The sequence below is a fragment of the Mobula hypostoma genome, chromosome 8 (assembly GCF_963921235.1).
Source record: "Mobula hypostoma chromosome 8, sMobHyp1.1, whole genome shotgun sequence".
NCBI classification, from domain to species: domain Eukaryota; kingdom Metazoa; phylum Chordata; class Chondrichthyes; order Myliobatiformes; family Myliobatidae; genus Mobula; species Mobula hypostoma.
In genome coordinates, this window is record NC_086104.1 from 9,419,979 (window position 1) to 9,437,842 (window position 17,864).

The 17,864-nt window shown below is 42.3% G+C and overlaps 1 protein-coding gene across 3 annotated transcripts in view; it reads right to left on the reverse strand.

Annotated features, from left to right (window-relative positions):
* The window catches only part of aig1 (androgen-induced 1 (H. sapiens)), a 265,682-nt gene that overhangs the window by 136,497 nt on the left and 111,321 nt on the right, over positions 1-17,864 (reverse strand). For all 3 annotated transcript variants that reach the window (XM_063055447.1, XM_063055448.1, XM_063055446.1), the window contains exon 2: positions 10,109-10,264. In XM_063055447.1, coding sequence (XP_062911517.1) covers positions 10,109-10,264 — 156 coding nt within the window. The remainder of the gene's footprint in view (positions 1-10,108; positions 10,265-17,864) is intronic.

A 17,864-nucleotide genomic window follows, 5' to 3' on the forward strand; every position in this document is an offset into this window, starting at 1 on the left:
AACAAGCTAAATTTAAAGGGACCCCGATCTGGACCATGACACTTCTCTGCTTCCCCACCCTTACACATTCCTCCAAAGCTGTCTTTTGGTGGTAATGAGGACCTACCCTCATTTCATCAGGGAGGAGGTACAGGAGCTAAAGACACACATTGAACTCTTTAGGAACAACTTCTTCCCCTCTGCTGTCAGAGTTCTGAATATACAATGAACCCATGAACACTACCTCATATATATAACTAATAAAGTGGCCACATATAGAGTGTATGTCCACGATCTTCTGTTGCTGTAGCCCATCCACTTCAAAGTTTGATGTATTGCACATTCAGAGATGCTGTTCTGCACACCGCTGTTGTAACATGTGCTTGTTTAAGTTACTGTCACCTTCCTGTCAGCTTGAACCAGTCTAGCCGTATTCCAATGACCTCTCTTATTAACAAGGCTCTTTCACCTCCAAAACTGCTGCTAACAGGACGTTTTCTGTTCCTCATACTGTTCTCTGTACTCTGGAGATTGTTGTGCATGAAAATCCCAGGAGATCAGCAATTTCTGAGTTACTCAAACCACCCCACCTGGCACCAACAATCATTCCACAGTCAAAGTTATTTAGATTACATTTCCTCCCCATTCTGATGTTTGGTCTGAACAATAACTGAACCTCTTGATCACGTCTGCATACTTTTATGTATTGAGTTGCTGTCACATGACTGGCTGATTAGATATTTGCATTAACAAGCAGGTGTACATAAAAAGATATATATTTTATATAGTTCATAGAAACTTATAGGTTTTTACAACCATATTGCATTGTGCTGCTGCCACAAAACAAAGTTTGAATAGATTAGGGCTTTTTCCCCTGGAGTGCAGGAGAATGAGGGGAGATTTGCCAGAGGTATATAAAATTATGAGGGTATAGATAGGATAAATGCAAGCAGGCTTTTTCCACTGAGGTTGGGTAAGACTTGAACTAGAGGTCATGGGTTAAGGGTGAAAGGTGACATATTTAAGGGGAATTTCTGGGGAAACTTCTTCACTCAGAGAGTGGTCTGACTGTGGAATGAGCTGCCAGTTGAAGTGATGGATGGAGGCTTGCTTTAGATGAAGTACGTGGATGGGAGGGATATGGAGTGCTAGGGTCAATGGGAGTAGGCAAAATATTCATTCTGAACTGATGAGTTGAGCTGAAGAGCCTGCTTCTGTTCTTTAGCTCTCTGTGATCCTCTGCTGAAAATTCTGTTACCAAGTTAATGACATGACACAACATATTGAGGTAATATCAACTCCATTAAACTTAATAGCTTTGTGCGGCAGTTAGCATTCATGAGCCGCCAGTGAGCGCAGACACACCACAATACTCTCCTGCAAGATATTGCTTCACCACCCACTCCCAAAGGAACATTAATGTCCTGATACAGTCATCTATTATAAGCTGCGCTGTAGAGTTTTGCAGACAGTCAGAAATAAAGAGGATTTCTGTGGTTTCCATAAGGAGCTGAGGGAAGAAGCAAAGAGGAATGTAGCAGGGGAACCAGCCCTTCAACTCATTGAGTCCACAGTAATCCTATCCCAATTTATTCCAGCAGATTGCCATTAATTCCCTGTGTAGCTGAGTGTAGGTTGTTGTGGGAAGTGGGAGTTGATGGAAGTAAAATAGTTCAGCATAAAATTAGTAAAAGTGGGTGGTCATTGGTCAGCATGGGCTTGCTGGGACGAATGGCCTGTTTCTGATCGCTAGCTCTCTCAGAATCACAGGAGTATATCAGGGTGAAACAGGCCGTTTGGCTAAACGGGTCCATTCCGACCGGGATACCCCGTCCAAGATGGACCCATTTGCCAGTGTTTGGCTGGAAACCTTCTAAACACTTCCAATCCATGTACCTGCCCAACTGCCTTGTAAAAGTTGTTATTGTACCTGCCTTGACCACTTCCTCTGGATGCTCATTCCACATATGTAGATACCATCTTTTGTGTAAAAAAAGGTGGCCCTCAACTTCCTCTTAAATCTCCCTCTTCTCACCTGAAACTTCCAGTTCCATCACTGAACTGTTCCCATAATCTATGGACTCACTTTTAAGGACGCTTCATCTTGCATTCTGGATAGTTATTGCTTATTTATTATTACTTTCTTCTCTATCTTTTTGTATTTGCAGTTTGCTGTTTTTTTGTATATTGTTTGTTTGTCTGTCATATTGGGTGTGGCCTTTCATTGATTGCATTATGTTTTTCGTATTTACTGAAAGTGAAGAAAGTGAATCTCAGGGTTGCATATATGTATTTTGATAATAAATTTACTTTGAACTTTGATTCTCAAGACCTGGGAAAAAGACTCTCTCTATCAAAAATTGAAGAAACATACAGAGAAATGTATTGCTTGTCACCATTCTTCTGTAATGCTGTAGATTCTACCAGCCACCTACCCTACAGTCAATTTACAGCAACCAATTAACCCACCAACCACTACATTTTTGCGATGTGGAAAGAGGTAGGCACAACTGGAGCAAACACACACACACACACACACACACACACAGCAAGAACACACAAACTCCACACAGACGGTGCTCAAGATGCAGGTCACTGGAGCTATAAGGCAGAGGTTGTTCCACAGTGCCACTGCACCAGGATTGAGACACAGGAGACCACCTGCCTTACTTGCCGAGTTCCTCCGGGAGATTGATAGTCGCTCCAGATTCCAAGTGTGGTTTAACCAAAGTTCAAAAGTTTGAAGTAAATTTATTATCAAAGAATATATATGTCACCATATACTACTCTGAGATTCATTTTTGCGGGCATTCACAGTAAACTCAAAGAAACACAATTGAATCAATGAAAAACTGCTCATGGCAAAGATGGACAAACAATCAATGTGCAGAAGGCAATAAAGTCACTTACATCGCAATTCTTCCCCATTCTGATGTTTGGCCTGAACAACAACTGAACATCTTGACCATGGCGGCATGCTTTTATGCATTGAGTTGCTGCCACATGATTGGCTGATCAGATATTTGCATTAATGAGCAGGTGTACAGGTGTACCGAATAAAGTGGCCATTGAGTGTATGTGTTCATTCAGCGATCTTGGAGTCAAGACATTAGTGTTTATAACAGGCAACATAAAGGGTATTAAAACAAAACATTCACCGGTTGGTACTTCAGTGAGGTGCACCCCTAATCGCACGTGTTATGTTTTGTAACTTCAAAACATTAAACTAACTCAAAGGAAGACACAGGAGTCCAAAATGTGAGTCAAACTTTGTGTTTACTTCAAGCGAAACATGTACATATCATGTGGTAGTGTGATGATGTATGTTATTATAGGCATCAGTTAGTCTCATGAGACCATGGATTTGCGCCTTGGAAGGTTTCCAGGGCGCAGGCCTGGGCAAGGTTGTATGGAAGACCAGCAGTTGCCCATGCTGCAAGTCTCCCCTCTCCACGCCACCGATGTTGTCCAAGGGAACGGCATTAGGGCCGATACAGCTTGGCACCAGTGTCGTCGCAGAGCAATGTGTGGTTAAGTGCCTTGCTCAAGGAGACAACACGCTACCTCAGCCAAGGCTCGAACCAACGACCTTCAAATCACTAGACGAACGTCTTAACCACTTGGCCACGCGCCAACACCATGTATGTAATTCACACATTTTTACATATAACCATAACGAATTATTTAAACAATCCAAGAATGCTTAATCTAACAATATGTATACAAGATTTGAATGTGGTACTTGGATTTTATTAATATTGGCCTATCATTCAAAACTTCAGTAGTGGTTTTTGCTTTGATAAATAATAGATAAGATGATTACATTCTATATAAGTGCATTCTCACTATGTTGTGATTGTCATAGTGCAATACAGAAAAGAAACAGCTTGTTTCGAGTTGGGATGTCATAATGGAAGATCAGTTTTGAAGTAAAGGATTGGCAAATGGAGAAAGATGGAATTTTTTCACTTGGAGTGTATTTGGAGTGTATTTGGAAGGCAGCAAACCGGGGTAAGACTTGTATAGTGCATGGTAGACCACTGAGGTGTGTGGTAGAATAAGGGGACCTGGGATTACAAATCCATAATTCTTTGAAAGTGGCATCATGGGTAGATAGGTTCATAGAGAGAAATTCTAGCACACTGGCATTGTAATTCAGGGTACTTAGTGCAGGAATTGTGATGTTAAAATTGTACAAGATATTGGTGAGGCTGAATTTAGAATATTGTGTATAGTGCTAGTCACCTAGCTACAAGAAAAATATTAATAAGCTTGAAAGGGTACAAACATCAGAGGTGCAAAAGGACCTAGGAGTCCTCATGCAAGACTCCCTGAAGGTTGATTTACAGGTTGAGTCTGTGGTAAATGTTAGCATTCATTTCAAGGGGAATAGAGTATAAAAACAAGAAGATAATGCTGAAGCTTTATAGGAGACTAGTCAGGCTGCACTTGGAGTATTGTCAACAGTTTTGGGTCCCATATTTCTGAAAGGATGTGTTGTCATTAGAGAAAGTCCAGAGGAGGTTCATGAGGATGATTCTGGAAATGAAGAGGTTAACATATGACAACAACAGGAATTCTGCAGATGCTGGAAATTCAAGCAACACACGGAATATAACGTGTTGTTCCTCCAACCTGAGTGTGGCTTCATCTTTACAGTAGAGGAGGCCGTGGATAGACATGTCAGAATGGGAATGGGATGTGGAATTAAAATGTGTGGCCACTGGGAGATCCTGCTTTCTCTGGCGGACAGAGCATAGGTGTTCAGCAAAGCGTATGAGCTGACCACTCTTTCACAATGGCAGCTATCTGATATTCCGTCTGGGTAGCCTCCAACCTGATGGCATGAACATCAACTTCTCTAACTTCCGCTAATGCCCCACCTCCCCCTCGTACCCCATTTGTTATTTATTTTTATACACACATTTTTTCTCTCACTCTCCTTTTTCTCCCTCTGTCCCTCTGAATATACCCCTTGCCCATCCTCTGGGCCCCCCCCCTTGTCTTACTTCCCGGACCTCCTGTCCCATGATCCTCTCGTATCCCTTTTGCCTATCACCTGTCCAGCTCTTGGCTCCATCCCTCCCCCTCCTGTCTTCTCCTATCATTTTGGATCTCCCCCTCCCCCTCCAACTTTCAAATCCCTTACTCACTCTTCCTTCAGTTAGTCCTGATGAAGGGTCTCGGCCTGAAACGTCGACTGCACCTCTTCCTAGAGATGCTGCCTGGCCTGCTGCATTCACCAGCAACTTTTATGTGTGTTGCTAGATTAACATATGAGAAGCATTTGACTGCTTTGAGCCTGTACTCACTGGAATTTAGAAGAATGCTGGGGCATCTCATTGAAACCTACTGATTGTGGAAAGGACTGGATACGGTGAATGTGGAGAGGATGTTTCCAATGGTGGAGGTGTTCAGAACTGAAGACCAGAACTTCAAAATTGAGGGGCGACCCTTTAGAACAGAGGTAAGGAGGAATTTTTCTAGCCAGAGAGTAGTGAAGCTGTGGAATGCTTTGCCACAGACAGCTGTGGAGGCCAAGACTAGTGGGTATATTCAAAACAAAAATTGATAGTTTTCTGATTGGTCAGGTCATCAAGGGTTATGGCAAGAAGGCAGGCGTATGGGGTTGAGTGGGATCCAGGATCAGTCATGATGGAATGGCAGAGCAGACTTGATGGGCTGAATGGCCTAATTCTGCTCCTATGTCTTAGTCATAGTCATAGTCATACATTATTGATCCCAGGGGAAATTGGTTTATGGTATCCATTATGGTACTAAGATTATTCAAATATTTCTAAAGTGCACAACATTCCTCCCCACATAGCTATAAACTACACTCAACAGAAGGATTAATAAGAGAAAATTCCAATGAATTAAATACATCTTCCTAAGATCAAAGTGCACATCCTAAAAAAAAGGAAAAGAAAAAGAAAGGCAGGAAGTTGCAAAGGACAAGAAAGGTGTCCAGTGCTGTCTGAATAACTTCTTGCAATCCCAGAGTCAACTCCTACGACAGCACTGAGGAGGCCCCAGAACCTGAGATTGAATTGGATTGACCTTACATCCCTCATATACATGAGGAGTAAAAATCTTTACGTTACGTCTCCGTCTAAATGTGCATTGTGCAATTTATAGTAATTTAAAATCGAGCATGTACAACAATATAACATAGAAATACAGTTGTGTCAGCATGAATTAATCAGTCTGATGGCCTGGTGGAAGAAGCTACCCCTGAGCCTGTTGGTCCTGGCTTTTATGTTGTGGTACCGTTTCCCGGATGGTAGCAGCTGGAACAGTCTGTGGTTGGGGTGACTCGGGTCCCCAATGATCCTTTGGGCCTTTTTTGCACACCTATCTTTGTAAATGTCCTGAATCATGGGAAGTTCACATCTACAGATGCGCTGGGCTGTCTGCACCACTCTGCAGAGTTCTGCGATTGAGGGAAGTACAGCTCCCATACTAGGCAGTGATGCAGCTAATCAGGATGCTCTCAATTGTGCCCCTGTAGAAAGCCCTTAGGATTTTGGGGCCCATACCAAACCTGTTCAACCGGCTGAGGTGAAAGAGATACTGTTGTGCCTTCTTCACCACACAGCTGGTATGTACAGACCATGTGAAATCCTCGGTGATGTTTATGCCAAGGAACTTAAAGCTATCCACCCTCTCAAACCCAGATCCATTGATGCCAATAGGAGTTAGCCTGTCTCCATTCCACCTGTAGTCCACAACCAGCTCCTTTGTTTTTGCGACATTGAGGGAGATTGTTTTCTTGACATCACTTTGCTTTCACCCGTAAGTCTCACCTGCTAAGCAGAGTGATTTCCCTTGCCATGACAAAAAATCCCATCTTCATCATCACTGTTATGTTTTGTAACATCAAAACATTAAACTAATTCAACAGAAGACATGGGAGTCCGAAATGAGAGTCTAATTTCAGGTTTTACTGTAAGCAAAGCATGCACATATCGCACAGTGGTGTCACGACAAATGCAATTTACACATTTTTCATATAACCACAATGAATTATTTAAGCAACAAAGAATGCATAATCAACCAATATATATACAAGATAACTCAAATATCACTGAAACATCAAATACACATCAGACCAGTCTTATCTTTATCTATCAGAAAATTCTTTCCTCTTTCCAACATTACAAAGTATTTACCTAAATGTGCTTCACACAATGCTTCTTTATCTCATCCATCAGTACCTTCTACTCCATTCCGCCTTTTGGGTATGCTCCTTGAAGACGAGTCATCTCCCAACCTCCGCACTTTAAAGATTCTCTGAGTTACTGATTGGACTTGAGCTGATCTTATATTCATGGGTCTTTTATGGCTCTTTGTTCTGATCTTGACTACAAGTAGAAACATCTTCCTATTTTCTACTTTAAACTTACCGAAGTATTTCATAATCTTAAAAGCCTGGCCACACGCAATACGCCAGCGGCTGTACTTCAAAAAAGGTAATTTCATTATTAAAAGTTTTGGCCAAATCTGAGTTCATTTTCTTTATCTTCAATAGTAAAGACCATAAGACCACAAGATATAGGAGCAGAATTAGACGATTTGGCCCATCAAGTCTGTTCTGCCATTTCATCATGGCTCTCAGACCCAGTTTCCTACCTTCTCCTCATAATCCTTTATGCCTTGACCAATCAAGAATCTATCAACCTCTGCTTTAAATATACCCAATGACTTGGCTTCTACAGCCACCTGTGGCAATTAATTCCACAGATTCACTACTTACTGGTAAAGAAATTTCTCATCATCTCCGTTCTAAATGGATGTCCCTCTATTCTGAGGCTGCATCCTTTGTTCTTAGACTTATGCAAAAGAATTTAAATCCAACCCTAATCTGTTCACTGGACCATTGAAGCTTAGGTTGCAATGTTCATCAAGATCCTATGTGATCTGAACAAAGTATTGATTCTTTGATTCCACCCGGGCCAGGTTTTAAATTCAGTATTGAAAATGTGGCCTGTGTGGACAATTATAGAGAGTCATAGAGCACAGAAACAGGTCCTTTGGCCCACCTAATATATGCTGGAATGTTATTTTGCCTGGACCCATCAATCCACAACTGGTTAATAGCTCCCTATACTCCTCCCATCCATGCACTTATACAAACTTCCCTTAAATGTTGAAGACAAATCTGCACCAACAACTTCCACTGGAAGCTTGTTCCACATTTATACCACCCTTTGAACGAAGAAGTTCCCTCTCATGTTCTGTCATGTTAACCTATGACTTCTAGTTCTAGTCTCACCCAAGCTCAGTGGAAAAAGCTTGCTTGTATTTACCCTATCTATACCCTTCATCATGCCTGCTATGGAAACAAGAACTGAAAAGCCTGAAAAGTAGTGGATACAGCCCAGTGCGTCATAGGAAAAGCCCTCCACCCTCACCCCCATTGAGCACATTTACAATAAGTGCTGCCACAGGAAAGCAGCATTCATCATCAAGTACCCCCACCATCCATGCCAAGCTCTCTCTCTCTGCTGCCATCGGGAAGAAGGTGCAGGAGCCTAATTGGGTCCAAACCACCACATTCAAGAACAGTGATTATCCTTCAACTATCAGGCTCCTGAAACAGCATGGACAACTTTACTCATCTCAATTCTGAAGTGATCACTGACCACAACTTCTGGACTCACTTTCAAGGACTTTACAGCTTATGTTCTCTGTAACATTTATTTACTTATTTATTATGCAAGGAGGGAGGAGAAGATGGCAGCGCGACGCAGCGCGCGTGGCCGTTCCAAATGAATATCGATATGTGTAACTAGGGGGCCGTGCATCAATCCAGATTTGATGGAGATAGCCGTGAAAGAGCAAAGGAACATTGGGAGCAACTTCTGAAATGCCTGCTTCGCTGCCACTGCTACTGTGTGATCGAGAATCTCCGGAGACGTAGGCCCCAAATCCTCGGCTTTGTGTATCGCCTGTTGCTGGGGCCGGGGTTGAAACGCTCGGCAGAGATGGTGCTCGGTGTCGAATAGGTGGTCGGAGGCTCGGAGTTTTTCAGACGGACTCGGAGTTGGACTGTGGTCGGATGCTTCCAGGATGCTGCATTGGCAAGTTGGCGGCGCTGGGGGTTTACCATCTGCGTGAGATGATGGGACTTTGAGAGACTCTGAGACTTTTACTGTGCCATGGTCTGTTCTTATCAAATTATGGTATTGCTTTGCACTGTTGTAACTATATGTTATAATTATGTGGTTGTTGTTCGTTTTTAAGTCAGTTTGTCATGTGTTTTTGTGATATCGTCCTGGAAAAACATTTTTATCATTTCTTAGTGCATGCATTACTAAATGACAATAAAAGGGGACTGTGTGTCCTCATAATCATCATCATAATCATATTACTACATCACTTTGTATTTGCAGTTTGTCTTCTTTTGCATATAGGTTGCTTGTGAGTCTTTGCTTGTGTGCAGTTTTTATTGATGCTATTGTGTTTCTTTGTTCTACTGCGAATACTTCAAGAAAATCAATCTCAGGGTAGTATTCGGTGACTTTGGTAATAAAATTACTTCGAACTTTGAACTTATTGCTACTATGCTCCAGGGAAGAAAGTCCTAATATATTCAACTAGTCCATATACCTCATATTCTTAAGTCCTTGTAATACATGAGTTTAGTCAGCTGCCTCAACAAAGACATATCTCTTTGATGCTCTGCGCACAATAATCCAAATTTGGTCTCACAAATGCCTTAAACAACTTCAGCGTAATGCCTCAACACCTGTACATAATACTCTGTTTTATGAAAGTCAATTTTCCAAAACCTCTCTTTATGACCCTACTTGCCTGTGACACTACTTTCAAGGAGTTATAGACCTGTATTGCCAGATCCCGCTGTTCTACTTCATTTTTCAGTACTCAAACATTCATTGTGTACATCCTACCCTGGTTGGCCATCCTAAAGTGCAACATCTCACATTCGTCTGCATTAAATTCCATCTGCCACTTGTCAGCCCATTTTTCCAGCTGGTCCAGATTCTGCTGCAACCTCTGATAGCCTTCCTCGTTGTCCAATACATCCCCAAACTTGGTGTTGTCTGCAAATTTGCTGATCCATTTTACAGCATTATAATCCAAATAACTGATATTGACCACTTACCACTCCAACAGGAAACGCCAGGACAGCCATGAGCCAATCCCGAAGGGAGATCAACTTCCTCAGTTGTCTCTGTTGTTCTAGGTCATCGGAGCCTTGGGTCAAGAGGCTGGACAGATCCGTTAGGACGCTGATCCCAAAGAATACAGTTTGGATAACCTGTTCAACAAAGCACAATGAGGATCAAACTCTTAGAACATAGAACATATAATAGTACAGCACAGTACAGGCCCTTCAGCCCACAATGCTGTGCTGACCCTCAAACTCTGCCTCCCATATAACCCCCCCACCTTAAATTCCTCCATATACCTGTCTAGTAGTCTCTTAAACTTCACTAGTGTATCTGCCTCCACCACTGACTCAGGCAGTGCATTCCACGCACCAACCACTCTCTGAGTAAAAAACCTTCCTCTAATATCCCTCTTGAACTTCCCACCCCTTACCTTAAAGCCATGTCCTCCTGTATTGAGCAGTGGTGCCCTGGGGAAGAAGTGCTGGCTATCCACTCTATCTATTCCTCCTATTATCTTGTACACCTCTATCATGTCTCCTCTCATCCTCCTTCTCTCCAAAGAGTAAAGCCCTAGCTCCCTTAATCTCTGATCATAATGCATACTCTCTAAACCAGGCAGCATCCTGGTAAATCTCCTCTGTACCCTTTCCAATGCTTCCACATCCTTCCTATAGTGAGGTGACCAGAACTGGACACAATACTCCAAGTGTGGCCTAACCAGAGTTTTATAGAGCTTCATTACATCGTGACTCTTAAACTCTATCTCTCGACTTATGAAAGCTAACACCCCATAAGCTTTCTTAACTACCCTATCCACCTGTGAGGCAACTTTCAGCGATCTGTGGACATGTACCCCGAGATCCCTCTGCTCCTCCACACTACCAAGTATCCTGCCATTTACTTTGTACTCTGCCTTGGAGTTTGTCCTTCCAAAGTGTACCACCTCACACTTCTCTGGGTTGAACTCCATCTGCCACTTCTCAGCCCACTTCTGCATCCTATCAATGTCTCTCTGCAATCTTTGACAATCCTCTACACTATCTACAACACCACCAACCTTTGTGTCATCTGCAAACTTGCCAACCCACCCTTCTACCCCCACATCCAGGTCGTTAATAAAAATCACGAAAAGTAGAGGTCCCAGAACAGATCTTTGAGGGACACCACTAGTCACAATCCTCCAATCGGAATGTACTCCCTCCACCACCACCCTCTGCCTTCTGCAGGCAAGCCAATTCTGAATCCACCTGGCCAAACTTCCCTGGATCCCATGCTTTCTAACTTTCTGAATAAGCCTACCGTGTGGAACCTTGTCAAATGCCTTACTAAAATCCATATAGATCACATCCACTGCACTACTCTCATCTATATGCCTGGTCACCTTCTCAAAGAACTCTATCAGGCTTGTTAGACACGATCTGCCCTTCACAAAGCCATGCTGACTGTCCCTGATCAGACCATGATTCTCTAAATGCCTATAGATCCTATCTCTAAGAATCTTTTCTAACAGCTTTCCCACCACAGACGTAAGGCTCACTGGTCTATAATTACCCCGACTATCCCTACTACCTTTTTTGAACAAGGGAACAACATTCGCCTCCCTCCAATCCTCCGGTACCATTCCCGTGGACAACGAGGACATAAAGATCCTAGCCAGAGGCTCAGCAATCTCTTCTCTCGCCTCGTGGAGCAGCCTGGGGAATATACCGTCAGGCCCCGGGTATTTATCTGTCCTAATGTATTTTAAGCACTCCAACACCTCCTCTCCCTTAATATCAGCATGCTCCAGAACATCAACCTCACTCATATTGTCCTCACCATCATCAAGTTCTCTCTCATTGGTGAGCACCGAAGAGAAGTATTCATTGAGGACCTCGCTCACTTCCACAGCCTCCAGGCACATCTTCCCACCTTTATCTCTAATCGGTCCTACCTTTACTCCTGTCATCCTGTTTTTCTTCACATAATTGAAGAATGCCTTGAGGTTTTCCTTTACCCTACTCACCAAGGCCTTCTCATGCCCCCTTCTTGCTCTTCTCAGCCCCTTCTTAAGCTCCTTTCTTGCTTCCCTATATTCCTCAATAGACCCATCTGATCCTTGCTTCCTAAACCTATGCTGCCTTCTTCCACCTGACTAGATTTTCCACCTCACTTGTCACCCATGGTTCCTTCACCCTACTATTCTTTATCTTCCTCACCGGGACAAATTTATCCCTTACATCCCGCAAGAGATCTCTAAACATCGACCACATGTCCATAGTACATTTCCCTGCAAAAACATCATCCCAATTCACACCTGCAAGTTCTAGCCTTATAGCCTCATAATTTGCCTTTCCCCAATTAAAAATTTTCATGTCCTCTTTGATTCTATCCTTTTCCATGATAATTATAAAGGCCAGGGGGCGGTGGTCACTGTCCCCCAGATGCTCACCCACTGAGAGATCTGTGACCTGACCCGGTTCATTACCTAGTACTAGATCTAGTATGGCATTCCCCTGGTCGGCCTGTCCACATACTGTGACAGGAATCCATCCTGGACACACTTAACAAATTCTGCCCCATCTAAACCCTTGGAACTAATCAGGTGACAATCAATATTAGGGAAGTTAAAGTCACCCATGATAACAACCCTGTTATTTTTGCACCTTTCCAAAATCTGTCTCCCAATCTGCTCCTCTGTATCTCTGCTGCTACCAGGGGGCCTATAGAATACGCCCAGTAGAGTAACTGCTCCCTTCCTGTTTCTGACTTCCACCCATATTTACTCCTTTATGTTAGGGCTTGGCATCGACAATATTGGATCCTTTCAATAAAGCTAATGATCTAAGTGTAGAAAACAATGCTGGAGAGGTAGTAATGGGGGACGAGGAACTGAATAAATTCTTTGCATTAGTCTTCACTGTGGAAGACATCAGCAGCATGGTTGAAGTTCCAGGCGTCAGGGGCATGAAGTGTGTGAAGTTACCATCACTAGAGAGAAGGTTCTTCAGAAACTGGAAGGTTTAAAGTTAGGTAGGTCACCTGAACCAGATGGTGTATACCCCAGGGTTCTGAAGGAGGTTGCAGAAGACATTGTGCAGGCATTCTCAGAGAAGACATTGTGATCTGTCAAGCTGTAATGCTGGAATGGATCATGAAGACTGAAAAATTGCAAATGTCACTTGATTCTTCAAGAAGGGAGAGAGGCAGAAGAAAGGAAACTAAAGGCCAGTCATTCTGATCTCAGTGTTGAGAAGATGCTGGAGTTGATTATCAAGTATGAGGTCTCTGGCTATTTGGAGGCACATGATAAAAAAGGCTGTAGTCAGCATGGATTCAGCAGTGGAAAATCTTGCCTGACAAATTTGTTGGGACTTTTTAAAGAACCAATGAGCAGGATAGACAAAGAAGAATCAGTTAATGCTGTGTACTTGGATTTTCAGAAGGCCTTTGAGAAGGTGCCACACATGAGGCTGCTTAACAAGTTAATAGCCCATAGTATTATAGGAAAGATTCTAGCAGGAATAAAGCAGTAGCTGATTGGCAGGAGGCAAAGAGTGGGAAGAAAGGGAGCCTTTTCTGGTTGGCTGCCAGTGACTAGTGGTGTTCCACAGGGGTCTGTGTTGGGACCAATTCTTTATTATGTTATATGTCGATGATTTGGATGATGGAATTGATGGCTTTGTTGCAAAGTTTGCAAATGACATGAAGATAGGTTGAGGGGCAGGTAGTTGTGCAGAAGTAGAGAGACTACATAAGGGCTCAGGCAGATTAAGCGAATCAGCAAATAAATGGCAGATGGAATACAATGTCAGTGTATGGCCATGCACTTGGTAGAAGAAATGAAAAGGTTGACTATTTTCTAAATGGAGATAAAATACAAAAATCTGAGACACAAGGTACTTGGGAGTCCTTGTGCAGGACTCCCTGAAGGTTAATTTGCAGGTTGAGTCTGTGTTAGGGAGAGCAAATGTAATATTAACATTCATTTCAAGAGGACTAGAATATAAAGGCAAGGATGTAATGTTGAGAATTTATAAAACACTGGTGAGGCCTCACTTGGAGTATTGTGAGCAGTTTTGGGCCCCTTATCTAAGAAAGGATGTGCGGATATTGGAGAGGGTTCAACGGAGGTTCACAATAATGATTCCAGAATTGAATGGCTTGCCATATGAAGAGCATTTGATGGATCTGGACCTATATTCACTGGAATTCAGAAGAATGAGGGGTGACCTCATTGACACCTATCGAAAGGTGAAAGGCCTAGATAGAGTGGATGTGGAGAATACGTTTCCTCTGGTGGGAGAGTCTAAGACCAGATGACTGTCTCAGAATAGAAAGGCGTCCTTTTAGAATGGAGATGAGGTGGAATTTCTTTAGCCAGAGAGTGGTGAATCTGTGGAATTCTTTGCCACAAGCAGCTGTGGAGAACAAGCCTTTATGTATAATTAAGGCAGAGATTGATAGATTTTTGATTGGTCAGGGCATGAAGGGATACAGGTAGAAGGCAGGAGATTGGGACTGTGAGGAAAATTGGACTGGGTATGATGAAATAGCAGAGCAGACTCAATGTACCAAATGGCCTAATTCTGTTCCTATATCTTACGGTCTTATGGTCTAAATAAGAATAAAGTGAAAGATTATGTCAAGTTATGGAGATATACAGCACAGAAAACAAGCCTTTTAGTTCACCACATTTCAGGCTTCTATTAATCCTACTCAACTCTTGATCCATAACCTTGTAAACTTTCAGATTCATATTTACTTATTTATCACATGTAGAGCCATTCATGTTAACAACCAACACACTCAAGGATGCACTGGGACAGTCCACAAGTGTCATAGAGTCGGAGAGTCATAGCGAAGTACAGCACAGAAACAAGCACTTCGGCTCCTCTAGTCCATGCTACAACCACTTAAACTGCCTAGTCCCATCGACCTGCACCAAGTCCATAGCCCTCTATACCCCTACCATCCATATACTATCTAAACTTCACTAAACATTGAAATCAAGCTCACATACACCATTTGTGCTGGCAGCTCAATCCACACTTTCACAACCCTCTGAGTGAAGTTTCCCCTCATGTTTCCATTAAAGTTTTCACCGTTCATCCTTATCCCATAACTTCTGGTTGTAGTCCCATCCAACCTCAGAGGAAAAAGCCTGCTAGATTTTACTCAGTCTAAACTGCTCATAATTTTGTATACCTGCATCAAATCTCTTCTCAATCTTCATAGTCTAAGGAATAAAGTCATAACCTATTCAATCTTTCCTTATATTTTTGGTCCTCCAGACCCAGCAACATCCTTGTAAATTTCCTCTGTACTCTTTCAAACTTATTTACATCTTTCCTGAAGCTAGTTGACCAAAACTGCAAACAAGACTCCATATGAGGCCTCGTGAATGTCTTCTACAACTTCAAGTGTCCATTAGACCCTGAGACATAGAGCAGAACTGGGCTATTTGGCCCATCGAGTCTATTCCGCCATTGCATCATGGCTAATTTATTATCCCACCCAATCTCATGTATAAACGTTGATGCCCTGACTAGTCAAAGTCAATTTAACATTAAATTATGCATATGTCATCGTATATTAACTTGAGATTGATTTTCTTGCAGGCATTTACAGCAAAATAAAGAAACGCAGTAGAACTTATGAAAACTATACATAAAGAAAAACTGATAAACAACCAATGTGTACAGGAAAACAAATTGGGCAAATAAATAAATAATGTTACTGAGAGCATGAGTTGTAGAGTCCTTGAAAGTGAGTCTGCAGGTTGTGGAACCAATTCAGAGTTAAAATGTATGCAGTTATCCACACTGGTTCAGGAGCCTGATGGTTGTAGGGTAAGAAATGTTCCTGAATCTGGTGGTGTGGGATTTAAGGTTCCTGTGCTTCCTAACTGATGGTAACATCTGCTAGGCCCTGCCCTCAATCAGGGTCACATGAAGCCATGGGGAGCAGCTGCTGGATGGTCACATGAGCAGCTGGTGCATGTCACAAGTCCTGGTTGTGTAACCAGTGAAGCCAGGCAGGCAATCTCTGAAGAGTATTGATAATGGCTGGGGTTACATGTCTTGTAAGGGTATTGTTCTGAAGAAGGCAATGGCAAACTACTTCTGTAGAAAAAGCTGCCAAAAGCAGTCAGAGTCATGGAAGGACCATGATCACCTACATCATACAACATGGCACATAATGAATGATGAATGATGAATGATTTCATTAGATTGAAAAATAAGCAAAGATAACTCTCCAAAAAGGGAGGGCGACAGAAAGCAGGAAAGTATGGGCCAGTCATTGGAAAAAACCTAGAAGCTGTTACTAAAAATATCACTTCCGAACATCATTGAAGTAATCAGGAAAAATCAATGTGGCTTTCTGAATTGGGAAGTCATGCTTGACCTGCTTATTGAAATTCTTTGAAGAAGTAACATCTGCTACGGATAAAGGGGAGCTGGTATATTACTATTCTTAGATCCACAGAGGACATTCAATTCAGTGTGGCATCAAAAATTATCGTAGAATGTAAAACGTCATAACATCATACAAGATATTAAACCTGATTCTGATACAACATATTGGTGTAGTTAGTTATTGATTAACTAACCGGAAATATAGTGGGCATGAATGAGTCTTTTCCTAGTTATAACAAGTGGGGCCCCAGTGTGTTTGAAGGGAAAGTAGGGAACAGATCTCTGGTGAACAATAAGAATGTCCAAACACTAAGCTTGGAAGACTATTACTGGATGTACGGTAAGTTCTTCAGTTCATCCTCTCCCCAACTCTGTTCAAATACCTAGTTTATCCATAATAAAAATAAGTAACTATCAAAGCCAATAGTCCTTCTCCACATTTTTTGATGAATGAAAATACAATTACATTCTCCAGCTGAACCACCAAAACAATCGGTGAATAAACATAATAAATATGCATTCATAGCTTATAAGATTGTCAAATGCTCACCCAATACAATAAGATGGACTCTTGACTTCACAATCTACCTCGTTCTGAACTTGCAACTCACTGTCTACCTGCACTGCACTTTTTCTGTAACACTTCATTCAGCATTCAAGATTCAAGATTCAAAGTATTTTTATTATCAAATAATGTGTAAATTATACAACCTTGAGATTTATCTGCTTACAGGTAGCCACAAAGCAAGAAACCCAAAAGAACCCAGTTAAATAAAAAGAAAGACCATAACCACTGCACTGAGAAAGAAAGACAAAACACACACATGCAAACCAGATTTGAGTCCTTAGATCCACTCCTGGAGCAGCCACAGTGGGCCCAAGCCTTGATCTGAGTTCATCATATCAATGCAAGACGCACAGAGAAGCCACCCTCGATCTCACCAAATTGGCTTGGCGCTTGGAGCAATCTAACCTCACTTAGATAGGCAGGCATCAAAACTCTTCTGCATTGACTCTTCTCCAAATTGTTCACTCCAACAGTGACAGTGATACCCACTCTGTCTGCAACCCCATCTTGAACACATTGCATTTTGGCTTTGCGATACATCAGCATGGTGCAGTGTTCAAATCAGCTTCGCTTCCACTACTCCTTACTGTTTTCCCTTGTACTACCTCAATTTACTGTTGTAATGAATTGATCTGTATGAACATGGTTTTCACCGTACCTCAGTATTTATCAATTTACCTACTGGAAGGATATAGACCATGAAAGAGTGCAGCACTGGGAAGACTATTTGTCCTGATGAAGGTGAAGAGTCTCGTCCCGAAATGTCGACTGTTTACTCTT